Raw genomic sequence first — 15,690 nt, 5'->3', positions numbered from 1 at the left:
ATGGAGATGTTCAGAGCTACCCTACTCCCTCCACCTCCTGACCTTTTGGGGCACCTCACAGCCTCAGACCACCTGGCCTCCTCCCCCTCCCCCTTTCTATTGTTGCTGGAGGGAGCAGCAGAGTCTCAGGTTTCTGGGCAAGAGTGCTCTGGGGAGGTCTCATGGGAGGCCAGGAGACCCCCCCCGGCCCCCCTACACACACTTAGAGGCTCCTCTTCCATACAGGATTCCTGTTGCCCTCCTCCCAGTGGAATAGCTGCCAAGAAGCTTAAAGCAGCCTTTTCCCACTTGTGACCCAGGGACCATGGGACCAAAGAGATGGAAAAACAAAAAAGTTCCAGTTCATTGCCCTCAGGAAATGCTGTGCTTGGCCTCTCCTCCTAGAGAACTAAAGGCTCCAAGAACTCCTACAGCTAAGCAGTCTGTTTAACTTTGTCTGATCCAGTGTTTCCCAATTCCATTAGTCAGTGAACCCCCCCCTTCTTTTTTTCATTTACAACTAATGAAACCTTATAGAACATGTCCCTGGTCTCTCCCTGCATCTTTCACATCCTAACGGGGATGACATGACCACCCCTAGGGCAAATGGGGCATTGATGGGAGCGCTGGAGTAGTGAGCCCCTTAAAATATACTGACCCCTGCCCACCCATGGCTTCCTGCCTGCCTTTGGGCAGAGTCACAGGATAAGGGAATACCTTCTTCTCTAGGGCTCTGGGAGTGGGTTGCCCTGAGCTAAGAACCCACCGCCAGGCTCCTAAATAGATTCAGAAGGGTCTGTGGTGACGTCCCAGACAATTGGAGGTAGAATGAGTCTCAGAGAGCCAGTGTCCCAGACCTGGGGGCTTGCCACGCCAAGCTGCCGTGTTTCTGGCTGAATGAGGGTACTGTTTCCCCTCCCTGGGCTTGCCCTTCTCTGATATACCCCTGTTAAGACCAGTGGAGTAGGAGCCTCAGTGGAAGAGAAAGAGGCCGTGTCCAAGAGGTGCCCAGCTTCCACTGTGGCAGGAGAAGGCCAGACTCTCCCACCAGTGGAGGATGCTTTCCCAGCATCTCAGGAACTACAGGTCCTCTGCCAGAGACTGGTGTTGGGGCCGCAAGCAGAGACTTAAGATACCCAGCAAGAATTCTGAGGCCACGTTGGGCGTCCATTTGTCTCCCATTGGCTCCCTCTAGCTCCATCCCAGCCCGTGTGCAAGGAGGGAAGGTAGCTGGGCCCAGAGCGTGGTCCCCTGGCCCCCTCTGCTCCAGCCTGATGCAGGGAGCCCTCCAGGTCCTTCTCCAGCCTCCACCCAGGCCTCACATCTCTTTGCAAGGCAAAGTAGAGGAAGGGTTTGTCCTGTTGAGGGAGTCCCGAGGGCCCCCAGACATGGAGGCCTGGAGCGGGTGCTGGAGCTTGCCCTTGAACAGGGCTGAGGCCCCAGGGATGAGGCTAGACCATCCACGGGGCCGCAGCATCTAAAGACTCCCTTCAAACTGGGGAGGCATCTTCTCACTAGACAGCAGGGATATATCTTATCCTTCTCAAGGTTTCTTCTTTGTGCAGGGAGCAAGGCCTGAAGAGATTCTGAAGAGATTACCTGAAGAGATTCCGGTGTGCAGAAGGGAAGCAGCTTGCTACATGTCCCCAGGAAGCTGGGATATGAGGAGCACTGGAAGCCTGGGCCAGGCTCACCCTTGATGCTTGAGTTGGGATGGGGAAAGGCTGGGCTCAGCACCACCTGGGTCACTGTGGAGCCCGGGGGTAGGGGCGCAGCACACAGGCCACTTTGCCGACCCTTCATGGGCCTCAGGCTACACCAGGGAACTATGCACCCTGACCTAGAACCGTCTCTTTCCAGCAAAACCCTGGGAGGGGAGTGTGGCGACTGGGAAAGCTGGCTCTGACCCCAAACACCAACTTGGCAGCTCCACACAGCCCAGAAAGAGCTGGGCCTGCCTGGCCTGTTACACTGCCTGGCGGCTCCAGAATGACCTGTCCAGCCCACCCCCTCTGCCTCCCCACACCCTTCAACACACCCTTCAACACACCCCTCCCCCGACTTGGCTGAGTATCCATGAGGGCAGGCAGGAATGCAGTAACCTGCAATACTTGAGAGCATATTATGTGCTAGGTGTTTTATGTACACTTTTTCTATCCTGACCTTATAAAATAGGCTTTGCATTAATGCCTTAGCAGATGAGGAAACTGAGGTTCAGAGGAGTTACATCACTTTCTGAAGGTTAGAGGCAGTAAGTGGTAGAGCAGAGATGTAAATCCCACTCCATCAGGTGCCTCTGGAGTTAGCATGCTTCTCCATCAAAAGAAGGCAAGGTAGTTGCTAAATATCTGCCCAAATCTGACCTGCCTTCAGTGGGTTACCGCAGCCTCCTCCACGGAGGCCCCCTTGATTTCCCTTCTTTCTCTGTAATCCCAGCTCCAGGAACACGGACTTTCCACACAGTCTCCCTTCGTTATTTAACTTTGTATGTGTGTGTGTGACTTTCACCTTTCTCCCTAGAGCATGTGCCCCTGGGGCAGGGTGACACGTCCCAGTGAGCTTCCCTGAAATGCACCTCCAGTTTCCCCTTCACTCTCAGCACCAAGCAGTGCAGAGCCTTGGCGTCCCCAGGGCCCTGGGGTCCTAACCGCTTTGGATGGACCTTTCTGAGGACCCAACACAGCTGCCAACAGATGGACCCGGGGGAGGCCTTTCCTGCCTCCCTTCCCCGCAGCCAGGGCTGGCACCTGTGGGCCAGTTACCTTGGACTGTCCTCAGGGCTTGAGGCAGGGGCCGCGGCAGAGGCAGTGGCAGCATGGGCAGCGGCTGTGGCCAGGGGTGGCGAGGCTGCGCTGGGAGAGGCAGCAGCAGGCGGCTGGGCAGAAGCGGGCAGCAGCGGGGTGGTGGCCTGGCTGGTGCACACTGGAGCATGCTCAATGGGGGTGCTGACGAGGCGGACCGAGAAAGACAACAGGTCAAGGACGCCCCTCTGCTGGGGGGCGGTGGCTGCAGAAGAGGCAGGCTGGGCGGAAGGTACCAGCCTTACTGCCAACAGAGCAGGATCTTCCAGAAGTCCTGTCCCCAGGCTCAGGGAAAGAATACCCCCACCCAGGACCCCAAGACGGAAGGGCTCAGACCACAGGGAGATCACAGTAACGTCAAAAATATTTTCAAGCCTAGTGAGATTCCCCTGCCTCCCATTTTTGTGTACTTCCTAATTTGTCTTTCTCAACGTGTACTATAAAAACAGTGCGGTCAAAAAGTAGTCTAAATTATCAACCAAGGTTTCTCCTCCCTCCTGTTTTCCTTTCTTTCACCCTTCCTCATTTAGTCAGAGGCACGCTTTGCCTTTGAGAAGGGATGATATAATGAAAAAAGCAGAGGTAAGGTATTTTGTTGTCAAGGGCTTAAGCTCTGAAGTTGTGACAGCCTGGGCTTTAGGCTGCGAAGCACTCAGGGCACTGATGATACATTTGGAAGATGGGTGAAAGCTACCATGCCGGACAGATCAAGGTCATCTGGACCAGAAAGGGGGCGACGTGGCGTGAGGGACTCGAGAATAGAGGCAGCTGTGCCCGTTTTCTGGGCAAACCCTGGGGAAGTGGCAGGACCCCAGGGTCCCCTATGCCTAGGCCCATGGTGAAGGGGCAGGCAGGCCTGAGGCAGCCCAAAGACCTGTAGGCCATCCTGTGGCCTAGGGGTTGTAGACAGTTTCCCACACAGCTGAGAGGGACACGGACGTGGCCCTGAGCGCCTGCACATCTGAAAGTCCCTGTATTTGGGAACATGAGAGGTGACTGCTCTGCCAGTGTGGACCAGTGTGACCAGACGGATGGAGATACCCCAGCAGATGCCAGCACAGGTGGACCATGATCAAGGACCAGGTGCCCAGACTCCCCACCCCACCCTCCTTGGCATTCTGCAAGCCCCTCTTTCCCAAAACCACCCCAGACAAGAGGAGCATCAGAGCCTGGGTCGATGAGATTAGATTTCGGCCACCTGTGAAATGAGGGAGGGAATAAAAATTAAATTACAGGGAAGCAAAGAAATGTACATGGGTTGTTGGACTAAGATATGTCTGTACTTGTTACAATGGCGACAGGATACCGCAACTCCTATAGGTGGAAATGATTTTCCTTATGCTATGAAATTCAATTATTGACCTCCTACTATGTGCCAGGCCTATGTCTTTAATCCTCACAAAAACCCTCTGGTGTGGGTATTATCAATTCTTTTTAATAAGTGAAGGAATGGAGACTGAGAGAATTGAATTGCTCGAGCTCCTAGAACTTTTCGGTAGTGACAGCAGGCTCTGACTGAGGCATGTGGATTTGAAGCCTTATCTAGTACCTCAAGTGGTCCCTCATACAGGAACAAAGAACCTTCTTCATGCAATCAGTCAAGTAGAATCTTTCCCCAACAAAAGGCTCTATTCTTATTTGAAATAATTAGAATAATCCTCTTCCCTCTCTGAGTGCTTACCATATGCCAGGCCTTGCACTAAACAGCTGTATGAGCGGCACCCCGTTACTCCATTTGATCCTTTCAACCTCACTGGGCGATTGGTATCAAGATCCTCATTTTACAGATGAGGAACCTGAGGTCCAGAAAGATTGAATCTCTGCTAAAACATCACACTGCTACCAACTGGCAGAGACAGGCGTGGCCGCTAACCACTACACACTTCTCAGACTTTAACATGCAGGCAAATCTCCTGGGAATCTTGTTAAAATGCAGCTTCTGGCCCAGTAGGTATGGGGTGGGGCTGAGAGTCTACATTTCTGACAAGCTTTCAGGTGATGCTGATGCTGCTGGTCCGTGGACCACACTTTGAGTACCAAGGTACTACAAAGGTCTGTCCCAGGTAGGGATGCCAGGGGGCCATGAGCTATTGACCAAAGCATCACGACGTGCTCGCCTCCATCCAGTGAAGTGTATGGTAGAGAAAGGCATGAAATAGCACGAGAGGGTCAGGGAAGAAGAGGACTGGAGAAGAGGCAAGGCTGAGCTGACTGCCTCAGGGGAGGGCGCACCATTCTTCTCTGTGACTGCATAGGAAGCATCCATGGTGGACAAGGGCAGTGGCCATGCCCTGTGCAGCTCTTTCCCAGCTTAGTGGTTCAGAGAGGAAGCCTTGGACAGCCCAGCTCTTAGGCCTGTGGTGGTACCCAGCCCTGGCCCTTCCATGAGGCCACTTCCTCACCCTTCATGAAAGAACCTGGCTTCTGGAAGCCATGCCTGTGAAGCGGCCGCCTCAGAGAAACAGTTGCAGGTCCTGACACCATACTGCTGAACTGGCTGCTCAGAGCCCCATGGCATGGACACGTATGGCCTGGGAAGGCTCCGCCTGACAGAGGACACCCCTCTCCTTTATCTGTTTCTCCCTGACACGGCCACATGCTTCCAGTGGGCTTCTGGGAATTGAGGACAGCAGTGATGAAAATACCCAGGCTGGGGAAAGTATTCTGCAGGGCAAATAGGAAACTGGCTTTGCCTGTCCCCTGTGCTCCAATTCCCTGTCAGACCAGCTTACCTGCGGCTCTCCCCAGGCATAGCTCCATGTCAACCCTGGATTCTGTGGGGTGAAGTTGGGGCTGGATGTGACCCTAGGAAAACTCATCATCTACCATAGGGCAGGACCAAGGACATGCACGTGAGCCTGCTGCTTGGGGTTCTGGCTGAGGGGTATCCTATCTAGGACCGCTGTCTGCAGACACCAAGCAACCAGGGCCTAGAGGAGGTAGGAGTGGCACTGAAGAGCATCCTGAAGGATCTTGGGTTCTTTTCCAGGTCAGTTCCTGCCTGAAGTTCCCTGAGCCCCCAGAAACCCCAAGGAGGGGGGGGTGTCTCAGAAAGCAAGCACTGCAGAGAACTTACTAGACCCTGGCTTCAGTCCTAAAGACAGTACCCGTTAGATCACCCCAGCCTGGTCTAGGACTCTATAGCTGCCTCCTGCCTTGGTCATAATTCACCTTAAACATCTAAGCAAAAACCAACCCAACCCAACCCAACTATATTAACTGCTGGTGGCTGCATGGGGAGGGTGTGGCCAAAGGAGAAACACAGCCTGGCTCCAGTCCCCTTTTCAGCCCATCCCTCTACCCAGCTGGCATCAGGGTGCAGTGTGCTAACCCTGCACCCTGCTCTGTTGTGGTAGCCTTTGGTTATGCTCTTACTGATGACAATGGTACTAGGTATGGAAAGGATAGGGATGGTGTTGATGGTGGTGGTGCTGGGCCTGGGGGTTTGTAGTCATTGGGCTCAGGCTGGAAATGTTGACGATGGTGGAGGTGCTGTGACTGATGGTTCTGGGCGCTGTTTGCCATTACTGGGGTGATGATGGAGAATGGAATATGAACATCTCTGTTGACTGGATGATGACAGAATGCCAGTCAAGTGGTTGGTCTTGAAATTGTTCATGCTGCCACCTGCCTACCTAGCATTCCACCTTGCAGCCTGATGACTACTGCTCAGGGCAGCCCTGACCATGTCACTCTGCAGCTGGGCTGTTGCCCTGCATGACTCCAGGGGCCACACTGACACTGTAGTCTAGGTGATGACACCCCTCAAGAACTGTGCAGTCCGCAACGATCCCCACAGGCTGTAGTGTGACTGGTGCCCTGCAGCTTTCACTAGTTCCACATTGTGTTGGAATACAGTCAAAACCCAGAGCCTGGCATTTCAGCTCCAGACCGCTACTAACCATAACATTCTCTGCACGCCCTCCATTCCAGCCAAAATGGTTAAGTCAGGGTTCTGGGACACTGACCCAGCACCTCTGCTCTGTCTGCTTAGAGTACCTGCGCAGCCTTCCATAACTGCACATGCCCCACTCCTAACTGTTCCCGAAGATCAAACACACAGACCCCTTCTTCCAGGAAGCCTTCTCTGATCCTCCAGTCGGAGGAGCGCCCCCTGTCTCTGGACCTCACATGATCAGCCTTGCATTACGGTCAGCCACAATCACATCAGCTCTTCCTGATTCCTTCTGTACCTACAGCAGCTAGGCACAGTGCCTTGACTAATGCCCAAGGACACAGAATGCTGAATGAGGACATCTCTCCCATTTACTCCAGAGGGCTTTACACAGAGCCCTGGCCTGGGGCCACCCAAGGTGCTGCATGCAGCGGCCTGGGGTCACTGGGGAGGCACCAGGCAGGCTGGAAAGCAAACCATCAGGTGGATCCAGGAGGGCTCTGACAGGCCGGGGGGATGGGGACGGGGGATGGGGAGGCCACCAGCTCCGATGGATTGGCTCAGGTCCTCTGCCAGCCTTAGGACACCCACTACCTGGGGCCTCTCTCTGTCTGGCAGCCCCCAGCCCCCAACCTACCCTTGGCCTCGGAAGTCCTCAGTAAAAGGTCAGCTAAGTATGAGTGTGCTCCAGGATGCCTAGATGCAGGCAGAAGCGCCGCCACCCTCCCCCCACCTCCCCAGTTGATCCCCTAGCCAGCCTGCCTCGCCTGGTCTTCGCCTTGGCCCTGGAGTCAGACTGCTAGAGGCAGGAAGAGATGGGAGGCCAAGGTGGAACAGGTTGGTGGGGGGCTTTGGGGAGCATCTCAAGGTGGTAGGCAGGACAGAACAGTCTCCCTGGCCAGCTCTTCTAGACCGGATTGCCAAGGTCCCCAGGGTGAGAAAGAGAGCTTGTGCCCAGGCAGCGGGGGTGGGCATGAGGCTGTGGCCCAGTCTAGCCCCAGGGGTGGTGAGGGAGCCCTGAGGGATGGGCCTCAGCACCTGTCATTATTTGCCAAGTGCCGACGATCTCATGTTCTCAGCTTGTGATTCCCCCAGTCAGGGGTGAGGCTGATGGGCAGACCGGTGGGTGGGGAGGACATAAGCCTGCCAGCCCGGCCCTTCCCAAACGCTCAGGACCAGGACAAGGCCATAGGTGTGTGGAGGCCAGGAGCAAGGGCCTTCCCCTACTTCCTGCCACCTGAGCAAGACTCCACCAGGCATACCTCCCAGCTCCTCTCCCCTGAGCCGGGGCCCAGCCCACGGGGGACCCCCAGCATTTCCCCTGTGAGCCGCTCCTTAGTTCAGGTGTGTCTCCCTCCTGGACCAGGGCTGAGCGTGAGCAGTGCCTTCCTGGGCCAGGGGCTGTGGCACGCTTTCTGATGGGAGGGAGGGATGGCTCGGCCTGCTGGCTGTGGCTGGGTATGGGAGGAGAGGCGCGGGCATTCAGATCCCGCTCCTCTGTCCACGCACACGCTACCCCGAAGGAGGCTAAGGCTGCCCACCAGCCCGCAGCACAGATTCTCACCTGCCGTCCTCTCTGTCTGCGCCCTGCAGCCCTGGGCAGGGCCCTAGGGGCAGGAAAACAGTGGTGGGCAGAGCTCACCAGGTGCCAGCCCCGGCGGGCACTGCCCCTGCACCTCTTCTGTAGGTACCTATCCTCTCCCCGTCTCAGACCTGCCCCCTTTGGTGACATGCACACAGGCACAGCAGGACTGGGGCTGGTTTGGTTCATTTCAAATCCTCTTTATTTCAGAATGAGCATGCTTGTATGTACAGGAGAGAGAACTAGGGAGCCAGCACACACAGCACAGAGAGGATAATACTTGCTCCAATCTCACCATGGCCAGGAAGGGCCTCTACCTCATCCACCCTGGGGCTTCCTCTTCCTCTATAGGGAGCCCTGTCCTGGGCTGCCTGGGCTCCAGAGGGCACAAAGGAGTGAGGGGGGCCGGGGAATTGGCCTCTTCTCGGGACCCTGATCTATGGGCAGCTTGTTCCAGGATGGCACTAGGCCAGGCTGCCCCTCCCAGGAGCTGAGGTTGGTGGGAAATGGACCAGTGACACATTCTGTTTCCCTTGGCTCTGGGGTGTTCTGCCAGCAAACCCCATCACGTTCTCTCTGACCTACAGAAAGGTCCTGTGCAGGGGAGCAGAGGCTTGGGCTATCTGGGGGGTGGTGAGGGTCGCACTGAAGGGTGGGGGTAGAGTGGGTGCAGTGCTGCGTGGGGCTGGGCCTCGGCCATCAGCTCTAGGGCGGGCAGAGAGCACAACGGCTGCAGGTGACTAGCGAAGGTGCCCCCCAGCACAGCTATACATTCTCAAGCATCACCGTGGGGCTCACATGCCAGATCTGCGTGGGGGGAAGGAGGGAGGGGGTCCGGCCTGAGAGGGGTGAGGGGCTCCAGACAGCCTTTTAGCTTTTAACATTAAGGATTTGGGCTGAAAGGCCGTGGTGCCAGTTGCGCAATTTGGCAAAACGTGGGCTGTTACGTTCCGTTTCAAACCTTTCCCTGTGGCACAAAGAGAGAAACAGAGAGACAGAGACAGAGAGAGAGAAAGGAAGAAAGAAAGGGGTTAGGGGGTGTGTCCGCCATCACCCTGTCTGAGAGCTGGGGCAGAGGGCATGGGAGGGAGGAAGGGATTCAGCTTGGAGAGGCTTTGCCACCCAGGGGGTACTTTCCAGGGGGTCAGGCAGAGTCGCAAGGACCAGGATGGAGGGACTGATGTTCCCGACTTGAGTGAGCCATGCAGAAGGGGCCTGGCTAAAGAGTCTGAGGGCAGGCTGGGCAAATGGGGGGGTCTCTGGGTTCTCCCTGGCCCATGTGGTTAGAGCTGGGCAGGGCTGCTTTGGCTGTGGGCTCTCGGGACTGAACCCCATAGGCAGGTGAGCCTTGCATGGTCTCTGTCCCCTAGCTGGGCATCAAGAAGGAAGAACGCCTGTCCCCGTGATGAGGCTTGGTGAGCAGACCTGCCATCTCCCTGTGTTGCCCCAGTCTCTCCCAACCCTTTTCTGTCCCCAGAGAGAAGCCTTCAAACACCACTGACTGCCCCGCCCACCTAGGGCTGAGCATAGCCAGGCACACACGTGCAAACGCATACTCACAAGGCCGCTGGCACACATACTGAGGGCCAGGACCTCCCACCAGCAGGGCCTCTGGGGCTCAACCCACAGCCTGCTCAGCCGAGGGCATAGGACAAAGCAGGTAAGGAACGGCCAGAAATGTAGAAATGGAGGAGACAGTGTGCCTGGGAAAGGCCAGGGCCGCAGATGCCAGAATCCTAGATCCTCCAGGCCAGAGGGGCCTCTAACATCCCCCAGAACAGAGGTGCAAATTGGTGGCCCAGGGGCCACATTTAGCCACAAACGCAGTGTGTTTAACCTGGACAGTTTTGAAAACTCATTTTAAAAATTAATTGCTATATCCAGATGATGGAATACTACTTGGCAATAAAAAGACATGAATGAACCATTGGTACACTCCAAAACTTGGATGAACCCCCAGAGAATTAGGCGGACTGAAAAAGCCCATCCCATGAAGTCTCAGGCTGTATGATTCCATTTGCATGACATCCTTGAAGTGACAAAATTATAGAAACAGAGAACGGATAACGGGTTAGTGGCTGCTGTGGGTTAAGGACAGGGCGTGCACAGTAGGGAGGTGGGTGTGGTATGAAAGGGGAACATGGGGGGGATCCCGGGGTGATGGAAGTATTCTGCATTCGACTGTATCAGGGTCAACACCCTGGTAGGGATATATTGTACTATCGTTTTGCCAAGACGCTACCACTGGGGGTAAAGGCTCCATAGGATCTCTCTGTATTATTTCTTATAACTACATGCCAATCTGTAATTGTCTCAAGATGAATAGTTTAACAAATGAATGGCCAGCATGTAAAGATCAGGAAGATCGGCTTTAGGTCTTTACAAGTCAGAGGACGGGGCAATGCTGGTCTTACGTTTCTGTATGGTAACAGTCCTGTGTCCCCACATGTACACCTGGCCACCTTCCCACATCTGTATTACCTGACAGACTCTCCCCTATACCTTAAGTCCTGCATATGGGTCTCTGTGTAAGATCCTGTTTGACAAGAGGGGCCCCCTGCTAACATATTTGAAAACCACTGGTCCAAACTTGCCTAATACCAAGAAGAAGCCAAGGCCCAAACACATCACATGGATAGCCTAAAGCCACACGGAAACTCAGAGGCAGAACCACGATCTAAGTGCCAGGCATCCCCTGCTACTGCCTCTCCTGGGTTGGGGAGAAGGAGCAATGACAGCAGAAGCCTAGGCCCTGTGGCGGAGCCCACATACCCCTGCAGACAGCACCACAGGCGGCAACAGTGGACCAGCCCATAGAGACCACCCAGGACACAGACGCGGCCAGTTTGCCCAGCCAGGCCCAAGCCTTTTTCATCAATGCTCAGTGACAGGGTCAGGAACAGTCCTGGAGAATCGGCGAGGGTAGTGAGTCTGCTCTGCTTGAAGCGGTTGGGAAATTCACAGCTAGCCAAAGAGAGAAGCAAGAAGAGGGAGGAAGAGAAGAGACGGGAAGAGACTGGAGAGCGGGTGAAAGAGAAAGGGAGGGAGGTCCCAGGACACAAACGAGGGCTGCTCAGGTGACACCTGGGGGCGTCCTGGTCTCTCTAGTTGTGAATTTTGAACTTGCTAGGCTGGCAGAACACCAAAGACTGAAAATCCACGGAACTCTCGCTACCAGCCCTGAGCTGCGCCAGCACCAGGAGAGTCTGCCCGTGAGCCGGGACAGAGCTGAGCGTGCACGGGGAAGAAGGAGGACACCGACATGCCCAGGGAGGCTGCAGGGGGAGGAGGGGGAAACCAGTGAGTCCTGGTGCTCTGTTAGAAGTGGGGGTGGGGTGGAGAGGAAACAGAACCTTGGACGGTTGCACGTCAGAGAAGGGGCTTCAGAGGGTTTTTACATTGTTTGCGATGCACTGCTGTACAGCGCAACCCTCACCTTCAACTCCCCTGGGAACTGGTCACTAAAATCAACATTTTCCTTAATGCTGGGGGACCGGGAAGAGACGCGGAGCTCTTTCCTGAGGGGAGCATTTATGTAGACACAGAGACTGAACGTGTAGACAGCGGCACCACAAGGTGGGGACCAGGAGATGCCTGAGTTACACACCGGGGCCCTCCAGGACGGTTACGCCCAAGCGGTGGGATCCAGATGCCTTGCAGATTCAAGCCCTGCCTAGGATGAAGCTAGGCTTGCCTGTATTCCCACCCCTGTCAGGGCTGCCCAACGTGGACCCAACCTTCTGAGCCATCTGGGCCCTGGGATGCCTTCCGGAAGTCAGACAGAAGCCGTGGTGACCTCTCTGAGATTAGAGGCTCAGCTTTGGATGGGGCTCTGCTACGTCAGATGAAGGCTGGGAGCCATGTTGAACCTGGCAGTAGGCTGGTGTTTAAGCCCACCTGGACAGTTTGCTAAGGTGCTGGGTCTTTCCTGGGAGGTGAGCCAAGTCTGCAGCTGATGCCTGGACTGCTCCGGGCCTCCCCTGCCTCCCTTGTAAAGACAGAGTCCCTGGAGATTAGGCCAGCAGGTGGGCACTAGAGCCTCGGAGGGAAGCTACTTGCTACCAGCTACAGAGACAGCGTCACAGTGCCAGGAGCCAGGGCCGGAGAGGAGAGGAGGGGAGGTCAGGGCAGGGCTCTGAGCTGCTCTGGGACTCTGCGGGGGCAGGTCTCGGAGGTGGAGCAGTGACAGGTGAGGGGCAAGTTTGCAGGGTCCTCTAACTTGCAGATTACTACTGCCCTTGAGGCCACCAGTGCCCTTCCTGGTACAGAACACCTGGCATCCCTGCCAGCTTTTCCAGGACACAGCAACAGGAAGGAAAAAGCGCCCCAGCAGATGTATAAGCCTGTATAGGCTGCCACAGTGCCCAGGTTGCTGGGCACTGGGTTTAGCAAACTCAGGCCGTGCCGGAGTGAGCTACCTGGAAGCGGGGTGCAGTGAAGCTTCTCTGGGGAGGTGCAGCCTTTGTGAGAGACCCTCAGATTCCCCACTGCGAGTTAGGCTAAACTGGGAGGGGGAAAGGCAGAGGCCGTGTCTGTCCTCAGCCAACAAGATGGATCTGGGGGTGCAGATTCCAACTTGGAGGGGGAACAGATATCAGTGGGGCTCAGATCCCCAGGGAGCAAGATCCCTAACCAGCCTGGACCCAGGGCAGGGGTAAGTGTGTTCCCTTCTGCTCAGATGGCCACTCGGATGAGTCTGTGACCCCACCCGCGACCAGTGGTCAGTTACTACTTCGGGCATTAATCACAAACAGAACTGAACCACTGGACCCACTGGACCCCCCACCTCTCACTTCTGGGCCACAGGCTGCTTGGGATTCAGGGAAATAAAAACACCTACCTTCCTCCTGTGGCCATGGAAAGAATGGGCATTTTAGGGGAGGCCATGAAGACAGCCTTCCAGAAATTAAAGTCAGAAAAAAAGGAGAAGGGCAGCAGGCTTAGGCCCCTCCAGTCCTGGGCAGAAGGCTTGCTGGTTGCCTCAGCGCCTACACTGCAGGGCCAGAGACCCCAGAGGGAGGGGCTGACAGTGGCACAGGGCCTTGGTGGGGCAGGGGGTGGGGAGCTGCTTTCTCAGGATGGGGGCCTGAACAGAGGGAGGGAGCAGGCTAGAGTTTCTTCTTGGCACCCCCTTTCCAGCTCTCCCTCCAGCAAAACCCTGCAGGGGCTGAGGGAGAGACTCCAAGACCTGCAGAAGAGTTCTCAAGAGCCCCTGCCTTCTGCTGGGATCTGAATGGAGCTAGGGGGCAGTTAGGCCCCAGGGGGAAAGGGCCTACAGGACCAGGCCGAACAAGCCCCGAGAGATGCTTCTGAAAGGAGGGAAGGGGAAGGCCAACGCCAAGGCCTGCAGACCGCCCTTGATGCTGCCTTTTGTGTTCTCTCAGTAACTTCACAGAGCCCGCAAATGTCCCGGGGGAACACGAAGCCGAAGTTCCTTGTAAGTTACCTCCACCAGCACCCTTCCACCTTCTAAACAGTGTCTGGTTACTGAGATGCGACCTTAGATTGACGGGTGGGAGAAACGTAAAGTAACCAGAAGGACTGAGAGGGGGTGACGGCGGCTGGAAAAAGAGTGCAGGTCCCTGCTGGTTTCCTGATGGAAGGGACCTGGAGATTTCTAAGCGGTTTGCTATGGGGTATGTACTGTAAAGCCCCTCCATCAAATCTTCAGTAAAGACTACATTGCCCACTGGAGCATCTCTGTGAGTGGCTCCGAAGAGGAGGCGAGACAAACACAGAAATGGCGCAGGAGCAGAGGAGCACAGGGTGGGGAGAGCCGACAGCTTAGTCACGCCTCCAATAGCTCCATACTACCATTTGCACTAAATCAAACACCATCGCATTTCAGGCTTTTTACAGACACACTGCAGGCACCGACAGGTTAAGAACCACCGCTGGAACCGCATGCCACTATTAGCAGGCCAGGGAGAACCACACTTCAGGACTGGATGCCCCAGCCAAAGAGTGGGAGCAACTTCAGCTGGCAGAAATAGAGGTTCGAAAAGAAACTCCACATCAACTCAAGCTGACCCCAGAGTCCCACTCTCCACACAGTCCTGTGGCCACTACACACTGGTTAGCAAGAACAGAAAGCTTGGCCCAGGGTGGAAAGGCACCTCTGGGCCCCAGCCCCTCACACGGAGGCCACCACAGGATGTGCTGTCCCAAGGCAGACTCTCCCAGGAAGGACATGCAGATGACACATTTGCTTCCAGAAGTGTAAGCACAATCACACTGGGCCTCATGCCTCCCATGGAAGGCCCTAGCGGGTTCCAATGGGTTCCAGGGCAGTGTGCCCCCATCATGCACAGGGCCATGAGCACCCGACAGGCCAAAGGTGTCAGGCCAGTGGCTGGGGCCTCAGGCCTGCCACCATCGGGGAGACCATACTCAGAGACACCTAGCCCTGCACAAACCACTCCTCATACCCAGGGCTTTGCTTCCTTGCAGCAGCTGTGGTGCTTTGAGCAATTTGTGGAACTGATACCTCAACATGGGTCTGGAGAGTTGAGTCCAAGGGTCAGTCAGCCCCGCCCAGCACGGCCCTCTGCGTGCCTGCTTCCCAGTGCCTACCCTTCAGACTCACAGGGGACAGGCCCTGAGATGAGTGGGCAGGCCAGGCAGCCTGCCCGGTGCCTCACAGGGAGAGATGCCCTCATTCTCAACAGCCCAGCAAAGGCCAAAGCAGCCCTGCCCGCTGCCCAGGGACAGAGCCGGGAGAGCCCAGAGTCCTCGTTCGTGCAGCCCAGGCCCAGGGGATAGAGACTCAGCTCCAGGCACCCACCTCACCGACCCAGGATGCACGCCCCAAGCCAGCATCTGCCAGAGCCCTTCAGGGGTCGGGAATTTCCAAATGCATTAACTTGAGACGTTCCTTCCATGAGTCGTTTGACCTAGGGGCTGCCCTGGGAGGGAGGGGATTAGAACGGGCAAGGCCACAGAGCCTGAGTCCAGGCACTTACCTTGACCTTCGCAAAGCTTCTTCATCAGGGTCTTGCACTGTGGGTAGAAGTTGCAGGTCAGGAGGAATCACAGGGAACATCAGAAAGAAAAGCTACTAGCGCTCGGTGGGCACGGAGTCCCCACCCATGATGGGACAGTTATTGCTCCCTACCTGTGACCTCTGGAAAGAAAAGGCTGTGTGCTGGGCACAGGGCAGGGGGAGAAAGGGGGCATGAGAGGAAGAGGCGCAGGTGGGAGGGAGTAGCCAGAGGTGTGGCCTGCAAAGTCCTCTCATCCCAATCCGGAAAGCACCACAGCCAGGCCGCTGCCCACCGCTGGAGTCCAGGAGCCGAGCAGCAGGCTGATGTCACTGTGCCTGCCCCAGGGACCCAGAAGGGGCGCAGCAGGCTGCTAACTATCTATCGAGGCCAGCTCATCTTCAAGAGTGGGGGGCTCGACTCCCCGGCTTCCATGGGACTGTGGAGTAGGGC

General features: G+C 56.1%; 1 protein-coding gene across 4 annotated transcripts in view; it reads right to left on the bottom strand.

Annotated features, from left to right (window-relative positions):
- Window positions 1-15,690, bottom strand: part of LDB3 (LIM domain binding 3) — a 58,396-nt gene that overhangs the window by 20,640 nt on the left and 22,066 nt on the right. For 2 of the 4 annotated variants that reach the window (XM_089897795.1, XM_030759295.2), the window contains 2 exons: window positions 15,220-15,256; window positions 2,742-2,924 (listed from right to left, as the gene is read on the bottom strand). In XM_089897795.1, the coding sequence (XP_089753921.1) occupies window positions 2,742-2,924; window positions 15,220-15,256 (220 nt within the window). Of the gene's footprint in view, window positions 1-2,741; window positions 2,925-8,916; window positions 9,225-15,219; window positions 15,257-15,690 lie in introns of those variants that run through there. The other 2 variants (XM_022562441.3, XM_022562444.2) reach the window with 2 other exon arrangements.

The sequence above is a fragment of the Delphinapterus leucas genome, chromosome 16, assembly GCF_059928025.1.
Source record: "Delphinapterus leucas isolate spDelLeu-1000000601 "Yukka" chromosome 16, BTC_Dleu_Yukka2, whole genome shotgun sequence".
Taxonomy (NCBI): Eukaryota; Metazoa; Chordata; class Mammalia; order Artiodactyla; family Monodontidae; genus Delphinapterus; species Delphinapterus leucas.
The sequence above is the reverse complement of the archived record's forward strand: the minus strand, read 5'-3'. Positions and strand labels throughout refer to the sequence as shown.